At 33.7% G+C, this 19783-nt stretch overlaps 5 protein-coding genes across 6 annotated transcripts; 4 read left to right on the top strand and 1 right to left on the bottom strand.

The window, feature by feature from the left end:
• The first annotated feature begins 362 nt into the window (after nucleotides 1-362).
• On the top strand, nucleotides 363-2863 carry LOC143893285 (transmembrane protein 208). Its single transcript, XM_077398498.1, has 5 exons — nucleotides 363-1008; nucleotides 1216-1368; nucleotides 1442-1578; nucleotides 1668-1752; nucleotides 1865-2863. The coding sequence occupies exons 1-5, from the start codon at nucleotides 946-948 to the stop codon at nucleotides 2000-2002; spliced, it is 576 nt and encodes a 191-aa protein (XP_077254624.1). The 5' UTR covers nucleotides 363-945; the 3' UTR covers nucleotides 2003-2863.
• Nucleotides 2864-3428: 565 nt separating this feature from the next.
• Nucleotides 3429-6035, bottom strand: LOC143893281 (uncharacterized). Its single transcript, XM_077398493.1, has 4 exons — nucleotides 5868-6035; nucleotides 5380-5580; nucleotides 4722-5298; nucleotides 3429-4588 (listed from the first exon to the last, which is right to left on the bottom strand). The coding sequence occupies exons 2-4, from the start codon at nucleotides 5572-5574 to the stop codon at nucleotides 4320-4322; spliced, it is 1041 nt and encodes a 346-aa protein (XP_077254619.1). The 5' UTR covers nucleotides 5575-5580; nucleotides 5868-6035; the 3' UTR covers nucleotides 3429-4319.
• A 1188-nt stretch (nucleotides 6036-7223) lies between these two features.
• On the top strand, nucleotides 7224-11332 carry LOC143893304 (UDP-glucosyltransferase 2-like). Its single transcript, XM_077398522.1, has 7 exons — nucleotides 7224-7281; nucleotides 7343-7433; nucleotides 7965-8448; nucleotides 8913-9286; nucleotides 9454-9673; nucleotides 9781-10000; nucleotides 10238-11332. Exons 3-7 carry the CDS (start codon nucleotides 7971-7973, stop codon nucleotides 10530-10532), a joined length of 1587 nt encoding a protein of 528 aa, XP_077254648.1. The 5' UTR covers nucleotides 7224-7281; nucleotides 7343-7433; nucleotides 7965-7970; the 3' UTR covers nucleotides 10533-11332.
• An 843-nt stretch (nucleotides 11333-12175) lies between these two features.
• LOC143893305 (sulfotransferase 1E1) lies at nucleotides 12176-14773 on the top strand. 2 transcript variants are annotated; one of them, XM_077398524.1, is made up of 5 exons: nucleotides 12176-12523; nucleotides 12945-13240; nucleotides 13322-13448; nucleotides 13896-13990; nucleotides 14441-14773. In XM_077398524.1, exons 1-5 carry the CDS (start codon nucleotides 12316-12318, stop codon nucleotides 14711-14713), a joined length of 999 nt encoding a protein of 332 aa, XP_077254650.1. In that variant the 5' UTR covers nucleotides 12176-12315; the 3' UTR covers nucleotides 14714-14773. The 2 variants fall into 2 exon arrangements, with proteins under 2 accessions (XP_077254650.1, XP_077254649.1); XM_077398523.1 differs by having other exon boundaries at nucleotides 14396-14773.
• Nucleotides 14774-15793: 1020 nt separating this feature from the next.
• LOC143893233 (dynein regulatory complex subunit 3) lies at nucleotides 15794-19730 on the top strand. Its single transcript, XM_077398389.1, has 9 exons — nucleotides 15794-16882; nucleotides 17459-17742; nucleotides 17988-18160; nucleotides 18252-18409; nucleotides 18477-18669; nucleotides 18810-19014; nucleotides 19109-19357; nucleotides 19424-19500; nucleotides 19583-19730. The coding sequence occupies exons 1-9, from the start codon at nucleotides 16705-16707 to the stop codon at nucleotides 19728-19730; spliced, it is 1665 nt and encodes a 554-aa protein (XP_077254515.1). The 5' UTR covers nucleotides 15794-16704.
• Nucleotides 19731-19783: the final 53 nt, after the last annotated feature.

Here is a 19783-nt window from a genome sequence, read left to right as displayed (position 1 = left end):
TATGATCGCATAATTATATATATCAATATCAAATAAAATAATTCTTTGTCACAGATCTCTGGAGACTTTTCAGAAATTCTCGAGAGATTTACGAGTTTTATTTTAATTGTAGGTATTTATTATTATTATATACTTTCGACAAGCACGTCGTTTAATTATCATAATAATTGAAACGGACGTTTTGCAATGCCGAAAAAATAAGCAATTGAATAGGTAATTCGGATAGATAATTAGATCATTCTTAGTAATAATTGCCATAAATAAATAATGATTCTATATATTATATATTAATATATATAACATTCAATATTTATTCTTATATTAATATTAATCGTAAAAATACTGAAGAAAATTGTTCACACTTGCGATTCTTCATATTCTCGTTCGTAATAATTGTATTCGTGCTTATTTGGCGTTCATAAATTGTTTCATAATTTCAACATGCTCCATATTGTATTTAAATATTCGCCACGTTTATATCTTGGCATAGTTTCTATAGCTTTCATAATTAATTTCAATAACGAACTAAATAAAGCAGAAGCAGGTAGGCTAGAACGAAGAAAAAGAACTTAAAACATTAAAAACAATTTATATCAATTCGTCAATTTGTTGCAAAGAGCAATATAACAGCAAAGAAGACAGCAAAAGAAATCTAGATAAAGAAATCTAGTAAAAGTGTGCACGAAAATTCTACAGTTGGAAGCTTTATAGTAAAAGAGTGGTGGATAAAAAGGATTTATGACAATATTTATAAAAGAATGATAATTTTAAAATTTTTCGCGCGCTACCGCTCGATGACTCGATCTCGATGATCGATCTAGCGCGCGTCGAAAGATAATCAACTCTCACGTGTACGCGACACGGCGCGACTAGCCGCAGTAGCCGCTAGCCGCTTTGGCCGCTTGTCATTAGGCACATCTCGTCATCGGTTCCAATAACATTTACATGTTATCATTTTCATGTCGAGCTAAAGCAACCCTTTCGACAGGAAGTGCGAGCAAGATGTCGGTGAGTCCCTTATGTTTTTCTTACAATGAACGTTTATTCTTAATTAATCGACATTTCCATAAGGAACGCTCCAAATTGTTATTTAAGCCACCCAACTATGAATAAGCAGGAATTGATTTAAAAATAATAAACAAAATCAGCAATCGCCTGTAGACCAGTAAAATATACAGTGTTGCGTCTGAGTATCCGACTTGGTATTTTGTGCAGACGAAGAAGGGTAAGGTGTTGACCAAGGGAGCGAAGCAGATAAACGAGGAGAATGTCTCCACGCTGAGCTTCTACGTCTACATGGCCCTAGGGGCAATGGGAATTCACTTTGCCGCGACGATGCTTCTGTTCGAGTTCACCGTGCTGACGATAGTAAGTCTCGCGTATCCAATGGACAGGGCACCCCAGCCACAAAACCCCTTAACGATGTGCGTTATCGTTACAGAGTCTGACGGTATTCTCCGCAATTGTGTATATAGGCAGCTATCAATTTATGTCGTACATGGCTCGCGCCACGTACTCAGAATCCGGTCAGCTCCTGGACCCCGGGGTCGATCTCAACATGGAAGGCGGCATAGCGGAGTGAGCATTTGGTTGCGATAGATAATCCTTTTATCGCTGTTGTCGTCTTCCGTCGTTCATTGATCAAAGTATCGTCGTTCTGTTCACAGACACGTCAAAGATTTAATTATACTGACGTCCGGAGTGCAAATCCTGTCCCTCATTTCGAACTATTTCTGGTTATTGTGGCTTTTGGTGAGCATCTTGGCAATTCTCTCTTACATATTCTCTTTATTTAACGTTACAAAAAGACTGTGCGTGTACATGGAATGTTCGTCATGTTTGGGTATTTTGGAAATCCCCACAGGTACCATTGAGAGGGTGCTGGATGCTCTGGAAGCAGATTTTGGCTCCTTGGTTTTTCGCTCAGCCACAGGAACAAGCTGAGATGAGCGAAAAGAAGATGCGCAAGTTAGAGAGGAAAATGGCGAAGCGACACCAATGAAAATTTGTCGTTGGCGTCGTTGCTGTGCAATAAGAAAATTCCATTGAATGACAATTATTGATTTAACCAGGGGACGGGTAGTAAATTCAAGAAACACCGGGAAGAGAAAGAACGTTAAGATTTTTTTCTCAATATCCAGCACACATCGAGATTGCGCGGTGGGTTCGGCATGTACGTAGGATAAGTATTAAGTGGAACGAGACTGCTCTCGAAAGTTTTATAAAAATGTACAAAACGGAAAAACAATTTCATAGGACTAGGGAAAAATTGCAAATTGGGAGAAAGATTATTCAGTAATATTTGTGGATTTATTCCTATATCGAAGAGGCAACGCTAAATTATTATTAGGAAGTTAAATGTAATTATGTGTATTCATTTAAGATCACAAATTTATTAATAATTATTATGATTAACTTTATCGACTTATATAGGAATAAAACTGTTCCTACGTATCTCGACGTTCGTTTTTTATCTATCTTTGTAAATGTAAATGATTTTTGTTATGCTAATGTAAATGACCTTTTTTGCAATTATAGCGATAATACTATAGCACGCTCAGTTTTTTAAATCTTCTACTTGCGCGTAAGAATTTAGTAAAAGAATCGAGTAAAAGATAAAGTGAACAGGTGCCTTCGTGGAAACGATGATAACGAATGACGTCAAAATACGCATTCGGGTGATGGATAAAAATCGAATAATGTAATGAATGTAATACTTATTATGTATATTGTATGTTTGAAAATTCAGTCGTTCTCCTTCCAGTGCAAATGGATTCAAACCAGATTACGATTAATCGGTATTATATATCGATTATATATATATTATTCAACGATATAAATAAATTATTTGCTATTTATTAAATTGTGGAAGTTGATGTATCGACGTCGACGCGCATCACAGTTGCATTTAAATCTATCATATCTTACAGTTACATCTTTGTTTGGGAATGAAAACTTACGTTTGGCGATTGGCTTTGTTTGAACAGTTATATACTTATTTATATTAATCGTTGGGCTCTATTCTATACATTGGTCGCGGAATGTCTCTGTATAATGCGCGATGAATTTCAACCCTCTTTAAAATTAGGCCAACGTTTGTACTTTAACGTCAAACACGTTCGTTTAATTCACAGCTTTTGTTTTGGCTTTTACGTATGCACACATGACTGTCCAGTGAAATTCGCAATTTGTTTGTAATATTTATATTAATAACGTTATTTATATTGCAATAGTTACATTGCCTAATCGAGCAGATAAATTATTCCAAACGGAAATTTTCGTGAAGAGACCGTGCAAATAAAAGGAAGGAGCAGAAGGCTGTTCTGACATTGGAAGACTGTATTATTAAATAAGAAATAGTAACGAAAGAAAATTGGAAAGCTATTATTTAAAATAGCTTTCCAATAATAAAATAGAGAATCAAAGTGTCAGAAAAAGAAAACTGATTTATCTCTATGTACTTATATCGCGAGAATAAATAAGATTTTTTAAATTCTAACATCGTAATTTTTGATGCAGGACAAAATCAAGAGTTTTAACTGGAATGTCCCAAGATCTCAGAAGATGCTTAATCATAACTACATTACGTACAAAATTACTGTGTCTCGGAAGATGCTAAACATAATTAAATTACAAAATTACCGTGATTTTAGTTGCATAAAAGCATAGTAAGGTACACGAAGAATAGATTCTTCGTGGTAAGGTATAATTAAATCTTAAAGAATCATTATTCTCGTGTACAAAAGTATCATATGAACCCTTGAGAGCGGTTTCAACACTATAATGATAATAACAAAAACTCTTAAAAGGTTCAGTCAAATGTGAATTTCACGATATGTCGATTTCACTGAACAGCAGCGTTAGGCACCGTCAAATTATAGAATCGAGCCATTTACAAAATGCTAGATTCTATATTTGGCCGGCAATGAATTCTTTGCAATTGGAATAGCCAATATCTGATCTCGAGACATTTTAAATTAAGGAAATTATTATTCTTCTGCCTTGCTCGGCTGATCAACGAAGAGATATAGTTAAGATCTAGATTGAAGATATCTAAACCTATATCTCTCATTACAGATGTTACATTATGCTATATTATGGAATCGATTAGCAACGATTATACATGTGAGATGTATATATATTATGCAAAAATGTTTTTAAATTTAAATTTAGATCGTTGAAACGTGAGTGCTATTAATTTTTTACCGACTAAACGTATTGTCTGTTCCAATTGCTGGGTATCGATATATGTATATAAAGACTATAAGATGCATATATCCGGATACAAGACATCTTGAAATGCATCGTGAAACAATCCTTTATACGTTATCGGTATCTAAGCCTTTCTTCATCCTGTAATCGTACTCCGATTGATAACTCGGTGGATGATTGTGTTGGTGCACCCCTGTCGGCATGAACGTCTCGGCGATCACCGAGCACTTGCCGCGGCAACCGCGATGCTGCATCGCGCAACGATAGTGCGAGCTGTTGTTCGCTTTGGTACGAGAGGTCATGTTGTACACGTATCCTTCGTGAACCAGTTGCGGCTTACCTCTGGCGGACAGTCGGTAGATTACTGGCTCCACAGCTGCAAGTTTCCATCAATTTTCTTTTTATTAAGATTCGTTTCGCGAGAGCAACGATCAAGCGATTGATTCAATACAATATCTCACAACCGGAAAATTAATATCTAACGAATAACGCAACAAAATACCATATACCTGATTGTAGTAACGAATTTCTTTCCAAACTTTGTTCATTGGACAACTCAATTATTTCTTCACTATCATCAATAGCCTCAGTGGTCTCGTTATGTCTGATATCCTTTTCACTGTTAGAATCATTCGTATCTCTTTCATTGTTATCCGATACGAAACAGATATCGTCGTCTTTATTGACATTTGATTCATTCCTTAATTTTTTGACCGAGTCGTAATCATCCTCGGCCATGCGTTTCTTTCTCGTTCTAGCGTTCCTCTTGGCTATCCTGTGAGAGTGCGCAGACTTGTCCGAAGCTTTGCTCACGCTTCCTTGCTCGCTCGGACCGTCGGACAGGGCAGTTATATCCTTAGAATCGCGCAGATCTGATATATTGACGTAATCATTTAACATCGGTATGATTTGTTCCTCGCAACCCACTAATCCGCTTATCTGCAGCATCTTCGCCACCTTTAGTAAAGTAGGCAGGTCGTCCTGTTTCACGTTCACCTCTCCTTGGTACATGAACTTCAGCAGAGACGTTATCTCCTCGTACTTTACATCTTTCAGTATTATCACCGGATGTTGACAGGGATTCTCCTGCGAAGCAAGTTGAGCCGTTACCTAAATACAATTTTATTTACGGAACAGTCATAATAATACAACGACAGCGAGTCATACCTTGAATATGTTCTTAAAATAAGGACTGCACACAGAGAGAACTAGCTTATGGGCAACCAACAACCGTCCCTCGACGGCGATTGTTACGTCGACCAGATCATTCTCGCTCAAGTGAGAAAAAAAGCCAGAAGTCAAGTTGCTGGAAAAGTTGTTCCACCTCAAGGAGACTTCGCTCGACGAAAATATCGTGGCCATATTTCTCTGCATCCAAATAAGTAACCTTTAATAATCTCGGCTCTTCAATTCAAAGGATTTCTTATGATTTGATGAAACATTGCAAATATACATATATATATATATATATATATATATATATATATATATATATATATATATATAATATTTGTTATATTGGCTTTCACGGTGTGTGTACACCTTGAATTTAATTTTCGGGTTAGAGCCACGTGTCTGAATATTATAAATACATATATTAATATAACATTCTTATAATAAATTATGGTAAATCTGAAGGAGAGCTCCCTCCTCACCGATTTCGCTGAATTTAGGCTTAATCGACGCGTTTCTGCACAAAACGAACGACGCTGGCAGAAAAAAGCCCCGCTCTGTTCCGCGAAGCGAGATATTAACGGAAAGTTGACAACTATCAGGTTATGAGACCTGTCATACCGACGCCGACGCGATGTAGCGACTACGGACATGCCTTGCGGCCATATGCGCATGCTCAGTGGCCGCACGCGCATGCAGCCGATCACGTGACAACTGTTTGGTTGGTAAGTCAGAAGTGTAACATAATTCGAAATTCGAAATGATATATATTCTTTCGGCGTATAGATTAGTGACGCTTTAAAAGTATTTAAGTGTTTAAAGCGCGTCAACTAACCTATTACTACGTTTACGCGAGCGTTACTTCTGTAATTCTGTAGTAACTTACGATAATTTACTCCGCGTAAACGAGTGATATATCGTAAGTTACTACAGAAGTAACGCTCGCGTAAACGTAGTATACTATATAATAATATATATATATATATATATATATATATATATTGCGTTGTTCCTGGCCAAATCCAATTTGGCTATATATCAGCCAGAGAATGAGAAGGAGACAAACTCCTTCAATGCCGGCTGATTATCAGCGCCAGCAGACAATTAACGTTACGGTCGATTACGAATTGTTACGATCGTTAATAAGAGTGCGTTAATAATATAGAAAAAAAAACAACTACGTTCGTTAATAGAATCTTAATTAAATTTAACTTAATAATTTTGCTTTTAATTTCTCAGTGATACACGCGTAATTAATTTACTCGTCCAAGAATTATTACAGCAATTATAGATAGAAAAGAAAATTAATCATCAATAATTTTATGTAATTGCGTTTTAATAATTGTCGCGATTATATCTCACAATCAGCAAATTCTGGAATGACGTGAGATCCAGAGTGAACGTACGATTTCTCCACATAATTAGTATATATATATCGCAATCAATATATTGAATATATCAAATTCTCACGCATGTAATATTTGTCTTTACAAATTTATATATATATATATATATATATATATATATATATATATATTAGATACATATCTATTTAAATATTTCGTATAATGCAAATTGTTATCAAAATTATGTTTAATACGACATATCAGAAATACGTATCGGGAGCAGAATACATATCAGAAGTTACGTTCTCGTTTCGGTGCACTTGATACATATATTCATATATAGAGTATGACTGATAGCAGTGTGACACATGTCACAAAAGTTTCAAACGTTTTATGAAAGCATAAATTTTAAGAATTTTATTAAAAAATATTATTCAGAATTGTTATCTCAATATTGCTCCACATAAATGTAGTGGGGAGCATACCATGGTAAGATAATAAGTTCTCTTTTAAAGCTATAGGAGAAACCGGGACTATAAAAGTCACACGGGTAAGTTGTCACAAAGTTTATATCTTACTTAATAGATTGAGTGGAATATTCTTCTTTATAGTGTACGTTGCTCCTATCGTGTTAGTCGGGTGTACGAAATAACTCGCTTCAAAAACATGATATTTACGAGCACTTTTTAAAAATTGGAGATCGTGAGTAAATTTTTCTTGCCTCTATTTTTATTGTACGTAATTGATACGTACTTGATAGATAAGAAAAACTTTGTACCAATAATTAATTATTTCATCTATTTTGGGGAAACACAAATAAGACCTGCTTTTTAGCTAAACTAGTGTACACTACTCTGTACTCAATTAAGTGAACTCTGTACTTATGGTGAAATAGGTATATGTTTGATATTTGGCAAAAGCAAGAAGAGAAGTTTTAGTGCAGTCTAGTGCAGCAAGAGAAAAAACCTATTTGCGGAATGGATTATTTGCTATAGCTGATATCAAATATGCACTTTAGAAAATAAAGCGCATTGCAATATTGCTGCTCAAAATTTAATTGCAATAAATATTTCGTGCGTACACTGCGTACAAATCGTTATATCATTATTAATAAAGAAATGTGTAAACTTTATACGAATAAAAAAATAGAACAATTATACAAATAAGAACGAATATTTTATTGAATTATCATCGATAATTAAGTTTACTATATGCTCTGCTTATTATTGACAGTAAAATATGAAGCCGATTGCTGAAACGATATTTTGGATAAGCTTTTTATACATCGCGGCACCAGTAAAAACTGCAAGGATCTTGGCGATTGTTCCAATACCATCCTACAGTCACCAAATTTGTTATCGACCATTATGGATCGCTTTGAGCCAAAGAGGACACAAAGTCGTCCTTGTAACAACAGATCCGATCAATGATCCTAGTTTGACCAATTTGACAGAAATCAACTTCCAATCTAACTACCAGATAACAAAATTAAATGTCGCCAAAAACGTTATAGTGGGGACTCATGCGTGGTTAAGTACATCGCGCACACTACTATGGCCTTTGAGTGGAGATATAGCAGAAAACATTTTTAAGCATCCAAAAGTACGTAAGATGTATGCACCGGATAGTAATGAAAAATTCGACTTAGTAATTGTGGAAACTGTAAAAATACCTAGCTTCTATGCCTTGGCGCATAGATTTAATGCACCTCTCATAGGTAAGAATAATGATATATATATGAAATTATTTTACAAATGTTTTATTTAAAACTCATTTTATATTAGCGAAAACATTGAAGAAAGCCATAAATTATTTCAACTTAAAAAATTTTTAATATCCTGTACCTTCGTACACTTATTAAACCCCATATTATTTAACTTATTTACACTTTACTTATTTATATTCTATTTAAATAAGTTTTATGTCCATAAAATTAGTTAAAAAATATAATGTCATTATCCACATGGTTTAATGTCAAAATATTTCTTATTCTCTGTCCATCATCATTCAAAGAAACATAAAAGTTACATAAAATATAAACCTGAAAATTAGCCTGATTATTTTTCATGTATCTTGACATGTGCGTATATGTTTGTAATGATATTATTTACACAATTTTCTAAACTCGAATCTTGTTTAAATTAGTCACGTTTACACAACTTATTCTATATTTATTTACAGGTGTGTCATCATTTGGATTGCGTAATACACTTTATTATCTACTCGGTGCACCTGTTCTGTCATCACATCCTTCGAATTGGGAAATGGAAGATGACACCGGTTTAAATCTGTCATTGTGGCGGAGGATAAAAAATTTTATTCGTCAGTGGTATCACATATATTGCTCGATAAATTATTTTTACCCTAAACAGCAAGCGATAGCAGAAAAGTATCTCGGAAAAAATAATATACCAGATATAAGAGATATGGAAAGAAACATAAGTCTTGTTTTCCACAGTGAACAAGAAACTCTCTCATTTGTTAGACCGACAATGCCTAATCTTTTAGTATTTGGAAATTTTCATATTTCAAAAAAACCCGCGGCTTTACCGAAGGTAATCATTGCTTTCAAACGTTTCAAACTATGTATACGTTCTTAAAAATTCGTTGTTTAAAAAATTATACATTTCATTTGCTTTATATTTAAAATCAATTTCCATATGTACAATATATTTTTTCTTCCCTAATGTAGTATAGAAATCAAATAATTATTTCGTTTCAGGACTTGAAAGAATTTATAGCAGATGCACCGAATGGATTTATCTATATGAGTCTAGGCACAAATGTCATAACATCCAAGTTTCCAGAGTATATACGAAACGTATTTCGAGATGTATTTGCAAGCTTGCCATACAAAGTTGTATGGAAATATGACATCGAATTGTCAAATAAAACTGACAATATCTATACCGCTAAATGGGTTCTTCAACAGAGCATTCTCGGTAAATAATGTAAATATATAGTGCCACAATTTAATCAGATTAATAAAAATATATGTTTATACACGTATCGCTTCATTAGCCATTTCGCTCCGTTTTTCATTTTGCAGCTCATCCAAACATTAAATTATTCATATATCAAGGTGGACTTCAAAGTACAGAAGAAGCCGTTTATTATACAGTACCACTTTTAGGATTACCAATAGTAGCTGATCAGTACACTCAAGTTAACAAAATGGTATCTTTAGGAGTTGCAAAACGTTTAAATATTATGGATATATCAAGAGAAAATTTGAACGCATCTATAATAGATATATTGACCGATAAAAGGTAATCATTTTTTTTTACATAAGCATTCTCTTGTGTTATATGTCATTAATTATTTTCGTAGAAATCTAATTATCTTAGAGAAATGTCTAATTTTTTACGCAACATTATATCTTACACATACAAAATTCTCATATAATTATAATCAAAATGCAATTGTAAAGTGATGCATTTTCTTTCATATAAGATATACTACTTTTCTTCGTGATCTTTTTATATAAAATTATTAATTTTTTCTAGATATAAAAAAAGAATGCTCGAAGTTAAAGCACTAAATGAAGATAAACCTTATGATCCTTTGGAGCATGTAATTTGGTGGATTGAATTCGTCATTCGTCATAAAAGTGCTTCTCATCTTCGTAGCAGTATCGCTCATGAACCTTGGTATCAGAAATACGAAATGGACGTTATAGCGATTTTATCAATTGCCATATTCGTAACGTTATTTTGTACACTAATAATTATTTATAAATCGTTAAAAATAATATTTAATCTTATGAAAATATCAGTAGTTACTAAGAAAAAGATTGATTAACTTTTAATATGCATAGCATAATTATATTAACAAAAGAATTAAAAAATATCAAAAAATTATTTAAATATTTATATCTCAAGGGTTTAATAGATTAAATATCAAATTTTCGTATTCATATCTATAAACAATCAAACATGGTTTCCAATACTCAAAAATTGAAAAACAAAATTTATTTTAAAAAAAAAGAATAAAAAACTTGATGGTAGCCAATGAGTTACTTATTTGTTAAGATATTTTTAATGCCACTATGATTTGCATTAATCGCAGGGATTCTCTTGATTTATCCAATGTTTGTTATAATAATTATTATAAATCGCTATAATAGAAGTTTTAGTATAAGAATTTAAAATATTTACTGTACATAAATACAAAAACATTGTATTTTCTTGTAGGCTACAAACATATCCTACCTATAATTTTTTATTTCTTATTGTTACTTTACTTTGTCTTAAGTATACTTAATAATACATACACACATATATGTATACATATGAAGTACAAAACTTTTTACAAAAATTGGTAATGTAAGCTGTTGCAGAATATAAAATTTGTATAATTTTTTCTCCAAGGCAAAATAATTAATACGAGTTTTTCTTTTTGTATATGTTGAACCTCTGCAGAAGTTGACAATAAAAAATAATTAGAAAGAAATAATCCGTAGAAACGCACTCTCTAAATCTAAATCAGTAAAAAGTCACTGAAATGGCATACTTTACATTTACATTTACATTTACACTGATATCAGTGAATAATCACTGAATATGCATTCAGTGCTAAAAAAATATGCAGTTACATAAAAATCCGATCTTTATAATAGTTATTATATACAGAGGGTGTATAATGGGATCTGTGGGACGTACTTTAAGGGGCGATAGGTCTCATTAAAAGAATTAAGTTTCGTTAAGAAACCCGTGTCTTTATTTGACGCTGAGGAGCGTATCTTCGTTTAGAACATCTGTGAGATAGTCAATCGATCGTACGACAGTGGTGCAAAAAGCGCCCTGCAAAAGTTTCTGTAATTACATATTATTATTTTACATTATTTCTATCTAATATTCTTGAAATATACTTTCAACATCTTAAACAATTTATTAAATTTATAAAATGTGAAATATAAAAATTGATTTTTTTCTAAACGCCTCTTAATTGAGATTAGCAAGATTCCAAGCAAAACAGTCATGATGAGGTCAAAGTGACGTTAAAGTGATTTTTAAGCGATGGATAAAGTCGTGATAACGTCATTATGAGTTTTATTATGTTCTACCTAGAATCGCTATACGCTTTTCAGGAAGGAAGAAGAAAGTACGGTAAGTTGAAGAAAGTTATGACCGATTGACCTAAATTCTTGCAACCATTTAAATAATGTATTCCACTTAAATGTCTACGAAATTACAGATTCTGCTCGATTTCTGTCGACAATCAACTATCAGATTATATCAGCAAACTCTACGGACAAAACACGAGTTTAACGCAAACTCGTAGATGATCTGTTGCAATTAATATCTGAGCAAATCTACTGTCAATTTGAGAAACGTCAAGCGACCGAGAAATAATGAGAAGCCATCGAGAACGGAGAAGTCGCCGGTGGAAAGGGAAAGTCCCCCACACCGTGTCAATTCACGCGCGAAGTTCTCATTCGGAGATTTGCTCGCGCGTGTCAACCTGGTGATCATCGAGGCTCTCCGTCTCTTATAACTGGATCGCGGCTGCAAATCATAACAATCAGCTAGCTGTCGAGTTTTGAACGATCGACGATCAGTTGGGAAAGGAATAAGTGACGAAGATGGCCCGAGAACCTCCGAAGTACGAGCTTCTGCCGGAAGAGAAGACGAGAGAGATGCTGAAGCTGTTTAAGGGCGAAAGGACTGGCTTTGTGCTCGTTGGTCCGAAGAAATACTTTTTCCCGTTTAGATATATTGAACAGGGTGCCGGCTTCTATAATTTCGAAGCCAGGCCGGATGATACGTGGATTTTGTCACATCCCAGATCAGGTCAGTATATTGATTGCCAATAGTGATTTCTTGACACGTAGATATTTCTAGCGTGACAATTAATATTCTATAGACGCAAACGATAAAACATGAAGATTTAAATTACATAAAAACATTACGAAGATATTTAAATTTAATCAGGCTTATTTTTTACTTAACGTCCTAACTTTTTAGGCGTCCTTTAATTAACGTTCTAATTATTTTTCAAACGTTTTATCCTAATTTTCCTCAAAATCATTAAATTAATTCTTCAACTTTTTAAAAATTATTTTTAAATGTTTCTTAATTAAATCTACGCTAATGTATTCTATTTATTTCAATCTTTTCGAATTTTATTTCGAATCGTTCTAATGAGCGAAAAGATAAATTGCCTTTTTTGATATGCGATAAAAAAAATTGTTGCTAGTTTTGTTATTTTTAGGGACTACTGTGACGTCGGAGCTTATCTGGCTGTTGGCTAACAATTTGAACTTTGACTTGGCAAGAAAGCGTCTACTTACAGAGAGGTTTTCATTTCTTGAATTTAGTATGTTTAATCATCCTGAAGTTACTCGTGAATTTTTGTCAATGAATAAGGAGAACATTGCGAAGCAAGAGCTATGTCTGGAGATAGCCAAGCCCGGTTACGAAGTTATTGCCAAAATGCCGTCGCCTAGATTCATAAAGAGCCACTTCCCTTTCAGCATGCTCCCTGGACTTTTAGATGTTGGTTGCAAGGTAAATAACTGAATGTAGAAAATTGAGAAATTTATTAGTATAATAAATGTCTTCATGACTTTGCGACGCTTTTTTCGAAAGGTCGTCTACGTTGCTCGCAATCCGAAAGACGTTGCAACCTCTTGGTATCATCTTAATTGTGCCATAAAGACTCAAGGATATATCGGAGATTTTGCCACCTTTTGGGATTACTTTGAAAACAGTTTGAGTAAGTAAAAGATGTTTAGAGGAAGCAATAAGTGTTTTTTATTTCTCTCTGTCTTATCATGTCTTATCCGTGTCTTATCATAGATATTTGTGTTATTTAATACTTCTACGGATGTCTCGAAACTTTTCCTGTAAGTCTTGTCTTATTCTAATCTTATGAACAAAATTACGTATTGCAATTTAAAGAAAGAAAAAAAGTATTACTCTCCAAATTCGAACAGCTTCAGCTTGCAAACTATTCAGAATAACGCATGTCTGAGTAAATCTTTTTTTTTTTTAAATGACCTATATATTATGACTTCTCAAAAAAATCATTGATCTCTCCTCCTGAGGCATTTTGTATATCTGTTTATATTTCTGACAACAAAATGCATTTGCTTTATATTTGTTTTTTTGGGGAGGAGGGAAAAAAGAAGGAAAAAATTGTTAATATAATTTGTTCTTCCAGCGCCCTGGAGTCCATATTGGGCACATTTAAAAGAGGCGTGGGCCTTGAGGAATAACAAAAATCTCCTGTTCATGTTTTACGAGGAGATGACACACGTAAGTATTTTATTTTTGTTCTCAATGTACCAAATATACATTTTTAACACATATTCAATATAATATTTTATGAAAAATAATCACTTTATTTCAATTTTTAAAAGTGATACGTTGTATGAAATAAACTCTACTATTTTTCTTTCTTTATTCTTTCTTATCTTAACCATTTTTAGTGCATACAATGTTAAAAAAATGTTTTATGATATACTTTAACATATTTTGAATAATTAAAATAATATAATTATAATTCATCTTTTTACTTCAAATATTTAAATTTCAAACTAAAAACTCCATCATATATATTAATTAAACAATAACTTTTTTGTTAAATAATTAACGTCCTGTTGCTTGCTCTTTTGATTTTTATATGAGAATGTAGATAAAATTGTGTTAAACGTTTTCTAGGATTTTCCGAAAGCAATTAAGAAGGTAGCGAAATTTCTGAATAAGACATACACTGACGAAGAAGTTAGCAAGGTTGTGGATTATCTGGACATTAAGAATTTCCGGAACAATCCGATGGTCAACTATTCTGAGTTGAAAGCTTGTGGGATCATCGCCGAGGAAAGTTTCGTGAGAAAAGGAGGCACCAATTGGAAAAATATATTTACTACTGAAATAAATGCGAAGGCAGACAAATGGATCGAAGAAAATCTCATAGATACCGATTTGCGTTTCCCATTTTTTAACAATAATAACAACAAAATAAATAACAACAATTAAAAAGTTGTCAAAAAATCAAAAAGATTTTTATCTCTAAATAAAGTTTAATTATTTAATAAATGTACATATTTTTTACGCATTTAATAAGAGGAATTTAATCGAAATAATTACACACAGAGCAAGAGTTAATAGTTATATATTGATAGTGTCAACTATGTGCATAATACTGATGTTACATATTGTTCAAATAAAAGATAAGCAATATAATAAACGTTACTGTCATTAATAAAAACCTTTTTAGCAAAATATAATTGTCAGATATATCATTTAAATAAAGCTATAATTTTCTAATAGGCTACGAAAACACATCACAATAAGAGTGATAAATATTTCATAAATTTTATTTATTAAATATCTACAACATAAAAAAAAAATGTTTGAATAACTTACTTTGTTCTTCCTCTATGAGGAAGCTTTGTTTTCGTAAAAAAATTTTTATTTTAGTTGCTTTTGCCAATAATGTGTTCAGAATGTTCTAAAACGTCGAAAAATCGCTATTTTAAAAAATGTCGGTATGTGTGTATGTATGTGTGTATGTGTGTATGTGTGTATGTATGTGCCAAATTTACCGAAATTTCTATAACTCCAGAACTAATTAACCAAATCTTAACAAATTGTATATGAAATAAGGGTAGAATTTTCCGGGGAGTACTATAGAGTGTATAGTTTTTCGTTACCGATTTTCTGGAAACCGGTTTTTTTAATTCTTCTAATTTTTCGGAAAATAATTGACCGAATCTCAAAGAATTGTATATGAAACAGAGATAGAATTTTCCGGGGGGTGCTATAAAGCGTATAATTTTCCGTTACCAAAATTTTTCCAATTTTTCGGGAATTAATTGACCGAATCTTAAAGAATTATATATGAAATAGGGGTAGAAAGAACTAAAAATTGTAATAGAATTAGAAAAATTGCTAATAATAAAGGAGTTTTCGATTTTGGTTTAAAAAAATGTACGTGATTGCTTTAATTTCCGCAAATTTTGAGATATTAAGCTAAATTTTTTTTATAGATAATTTTTATGGATAATTTTTCGTTACCGATTTTTTGGAAACCGATTCCCAAAAATTGTTTATGAAAAATTATACACATTATAACGTCTGTCTGTCTGTATGGTAATTTAGAATTTAGACTTTAGACCATCGGAAAATTACTTTCAAGAGACACGGTAATATCTCGCGCCAAGTCCAGCACGCACAGCACAGTTTGCGTGGAGCGGCAATAACGACGAAGTGGTTTTACTTATGCGGACCGCTCATTGTCAGATAAACGATGCTCACATTTTCATCAAATGATAATAATGAAAGAGGCAATAAGAGCCAGGCGCGGTAATTGTGCGCAATACTGGGTGTGACATGATTGTGGGCCGCTTCTTCAAGGATGTATTCTACTCGTCAAAATAAACAATTAAATCAATTCACATAAACGTATATCTAAAAATGCATCGTTTTTACGTTAAAGTCATAACTTAAGTCGAAACTTAAGACAATTACAAAGCTTATTATTTTATTTATAACAATACAAAACAGTAGGAAATAAAAGTGAAATAAAACAAATCTTAAAGCAAGCGCTTAAAGCGACCGCTCTCAGCCAAAATTCGCCCATTTTTTTTAGTGATCTTTTCAGAGCCTTTCACAAACACCCGACGAGTTGCGAATTTTATTGAACCCGTTTTCAATACACCGACGACAATTTGTTTTAGATGTACCCAAAAATATAAGGACACCTGAGAACCACTGGTGAACCATCCTTTAAACACGTGCGAAAAACTCAGCCCGCCTCATATATAATATATACCGTTGCGCGGGCAACGCAAACAATTTCTAACGTTAACTGCCATGAAAGAATGTCGACGGTGAGATGTGAGATTGCCTGGAACCAGCCGATTTGTTAAAGAAGAGGAAGAATATCTCAAAACGAATTCTGGATTCTCGGAGTTAGGCTGCGAAGTTAGGCTGCTTGCGGGCTTGAAATCGAGGTGTGAAACGGGATGCACAGGGTGGATGCGGTCAGCGCGTTGCGCGAAGCCACGGAGCCTGGCGTGATAACGCGCAGCTTGCTCCTTTCTCTGGCGGTCGAGCAGGGACCGAAGAAAGAAGGCGGCCGCCTGTTTCTTCAAGACGGAATCGAGCTGGATAAATTGCATGAGATTCGCATCGAGTTCCTCAGTAGGCAGCAGCCGTGCGAACGTATCGCTGTGAATATAATGTTGGAGATTCATTAACAAATTAAATTGCGATATTCATAGACCGATTTTATATTTAAAATTGTCTTAACCCTTTGAGGCCACATGGGGTGGCGGCCACCCCAGTGTGTGGCCGCGGGGGCGTATTAAAAAAAGAGGTGTGGCCTTGGAGGGTCAAGTATGCAGTCTCGAAGTATATATTACACGAGATATCATCTCGTTATAAAGTCTCAGGACCACTTTAAGAGAGACATACATATATAAAACAATCTTAAGATAGAAAATTGAATTATAAAAAATACTGTATTAAATATCAATTTAATAATATAAAATTGCATTTTTACTTATGGCATAAGACTATATGTTTCAAGATTGAATAGTAATCGATGTGTAGTTCAAGAGCACAAAGGTGAAATAAAACTCGCAAGAATTAGATGCTAAGATGACCGAGAACATAGAACATCGATATCTATTTATTATGTATTGTCCGCGCGCACATCGCTATAGTTACTCGAATTGATTTTAATATTCTAATTTTTCTCCGTATATCACGTCGCAGAGATCTTAAACATCGATCACCTCTGGCTGTTGAAAAACTTGGTCAAACTGTCGCTGTCTCACAATGTTATCGAGAGAATCGAGAACCTGGATGAGCTCTGTCACCTGAGAGAACTGGACCTCTCGTTTAATCGCATCAAGATTATGGAAAACTTGAACAATTTACGTCAACTGGAGATTCTGCTTCTGCACAGCAACGAGATCTCGATCGTTCAGGGTATAAACGACTTGAGGAAGTTGACCATTTTAAACATCGGTAAAAATAGGATCGACGACTGGAATCACGTAAATATATGATTAAATGTCTCGCATCTTCTTCTTGCGCTTCTTTGGTATTCATAATTCAATCTTGTATTTAAAATCGTCTCAAGTAATCTGATCTTAAATAATTTTTTTGAAGATCCCATCCGGTCAATGTGATAACTCTGGCATCTCAAGATCGTAATTTAAGATAATCTTAAATGTATAATTTGAATTATAATAAATAATCACTTTCATAAACTCATTCATATAAAGTTTTATTTATGCAGGTTGTATATCTACGTGGCTTCAAGTCGCTCAAAAGTTTGAACATGTGCGACAATCCTTGCACGGAGACGGACGGATACTTGGACTATCTGTTTGCATTTGTGCCTCAGTTAACTTATTATCAATACAGAATGATATCCGAGAGTCAGCGTCAATCCGCCATCGATAAACATTAGTGATTATTCATTTGAACATAGTAAAGCGAAGAAAAATCCTTCAAATATTTTGCATTGTAAATGAATAATTATGACGTTTCATTTCCGTAGTCGTGTAATCAGCAATCTCGAGGAAAACGAGGCAAAGATGCGAACGGAATTGGCGCTGCAACGAGAATTCGAAGACAAAATCGCATTGCTGTCTGCGTCGTACGTGGAGCACCTTGATGGAGATTACCTGTTTCAACAAATGTTCTCTTCCGATGAAGGTAGATTTATATCTCGTTTCTTTCTGCTGTCTACATACAATTTATTTAAATGCATCGACGCGAGTAGCAGGCAAAACGTTGTCCACGATAAACGAAAATACGCAGAGCGCATTCGAGGAGTACAAAACGTCGTTCGTTGCAATATGCCACGAATTATACGAGCTGGGTTTACGAGAGAACGATAAGAGAACAGAGGACATAAGATTGCTTGAAGTTGCTGTTAACGAAGGCAAGGAAAATACGCAAAATGAAGCGAGAAGGTAAAAGAAATAACAATTATAAGAATCAAATGAGAGTCTATATTTTTAAAACTGTGATTATTTATTTTGACCATCGCAATCTATTTCTATTATTATTATTATTATTATGTGTAACTTCCTTCTTTGCTTTGCCGTATGAGAATCGTGGATGACGTACTTGAGAAAAGAACAAAGATATTTGCGAATATAAAAAATGTGATGGAAGCTTTGATAGAAAAGCAAGAAGAAGAGGCCGAGAACGCGGCCGCGAAAGCAAGAGAATTATTCAATGAATTCGATGATTTATTGTCCAAGGCGCGAAATCAATTAATGTCTAAAGAAATGATATTACATGATCAAATGGAGGTACGCGTATGACAATAATTTATAAAAAAAAAAATAAACGTAAAATAAATCGGATTTGGAAGGGCAACTTTGTTCTTTGTCAAAAAAAAAAAAGGATATAAACGAGGTGTTCAGGATTAATATGACAGACATGGTCGACTCGTTCCTAGAAACCGCGCGAGGACAATTTTCCCTGTTACGAAACGCGGAGATTAAATATAACGATGTTATAAACGAGTTAGTTTCACGTTATCTAAGCGGTTTTGAAGACGAGGCACACATACCATTACATCTTAAGGATCTGTGCTGCGACAAGGACACTTTGGCCACCACTCTTGCCGCTTCGCACGATATACACTTACGGGTAAACAATAAATGTTTGAAATTGTTAAAATAAATAGCAATGAAAATTGACAAGCATAATCTACAGGTGATAGACGATCGAGAGAAGCGCATGATAAATCGACTCGACAATTGGCTCAAAAACTACATCGATCAGTTAATCACGTAAGTAACTATCATTTCAATAGACATTTTATAGAAAAGTTTTCATAAACGGAAAAATTAATAGAAACATTTTAATGTACAGAGATGAAAATACAAGGAATCGTCAGCAGATATTGGAAATATCGCATTTTTTTGAGTTTCAACAGCAACAACTTAATTCGTTAAGTTTGCCACAACAGTTAGATTTGGAGGATATCGATCTAGGCGATGACGGTATATTGGAAAATTAATGATTTCTTGCCTTTTTTTCACGGTACGGAATAAAATTCAGGAAATAGAGCGA

Source organism: Temnothorax americanus, unplaced genomic scaffold (assembly GCF_048541705.1).
Source record: "Temnothorax americanus isolate GAGA-0224 unplaced genomic scaffold, ASM4854170v1 Scaffold12, whole genome shotgun sequence".
NCBI lineage: Eukaryota > Metazoa > Arthropoda > Insecta > Hymenoptera > Formicidae > Temnothorax > Temnothorax americanus.
Note: the sequence above shows the minus strand (reverse complement) of the source record. Positions and strands in the feature narration are given on the sequence as shown.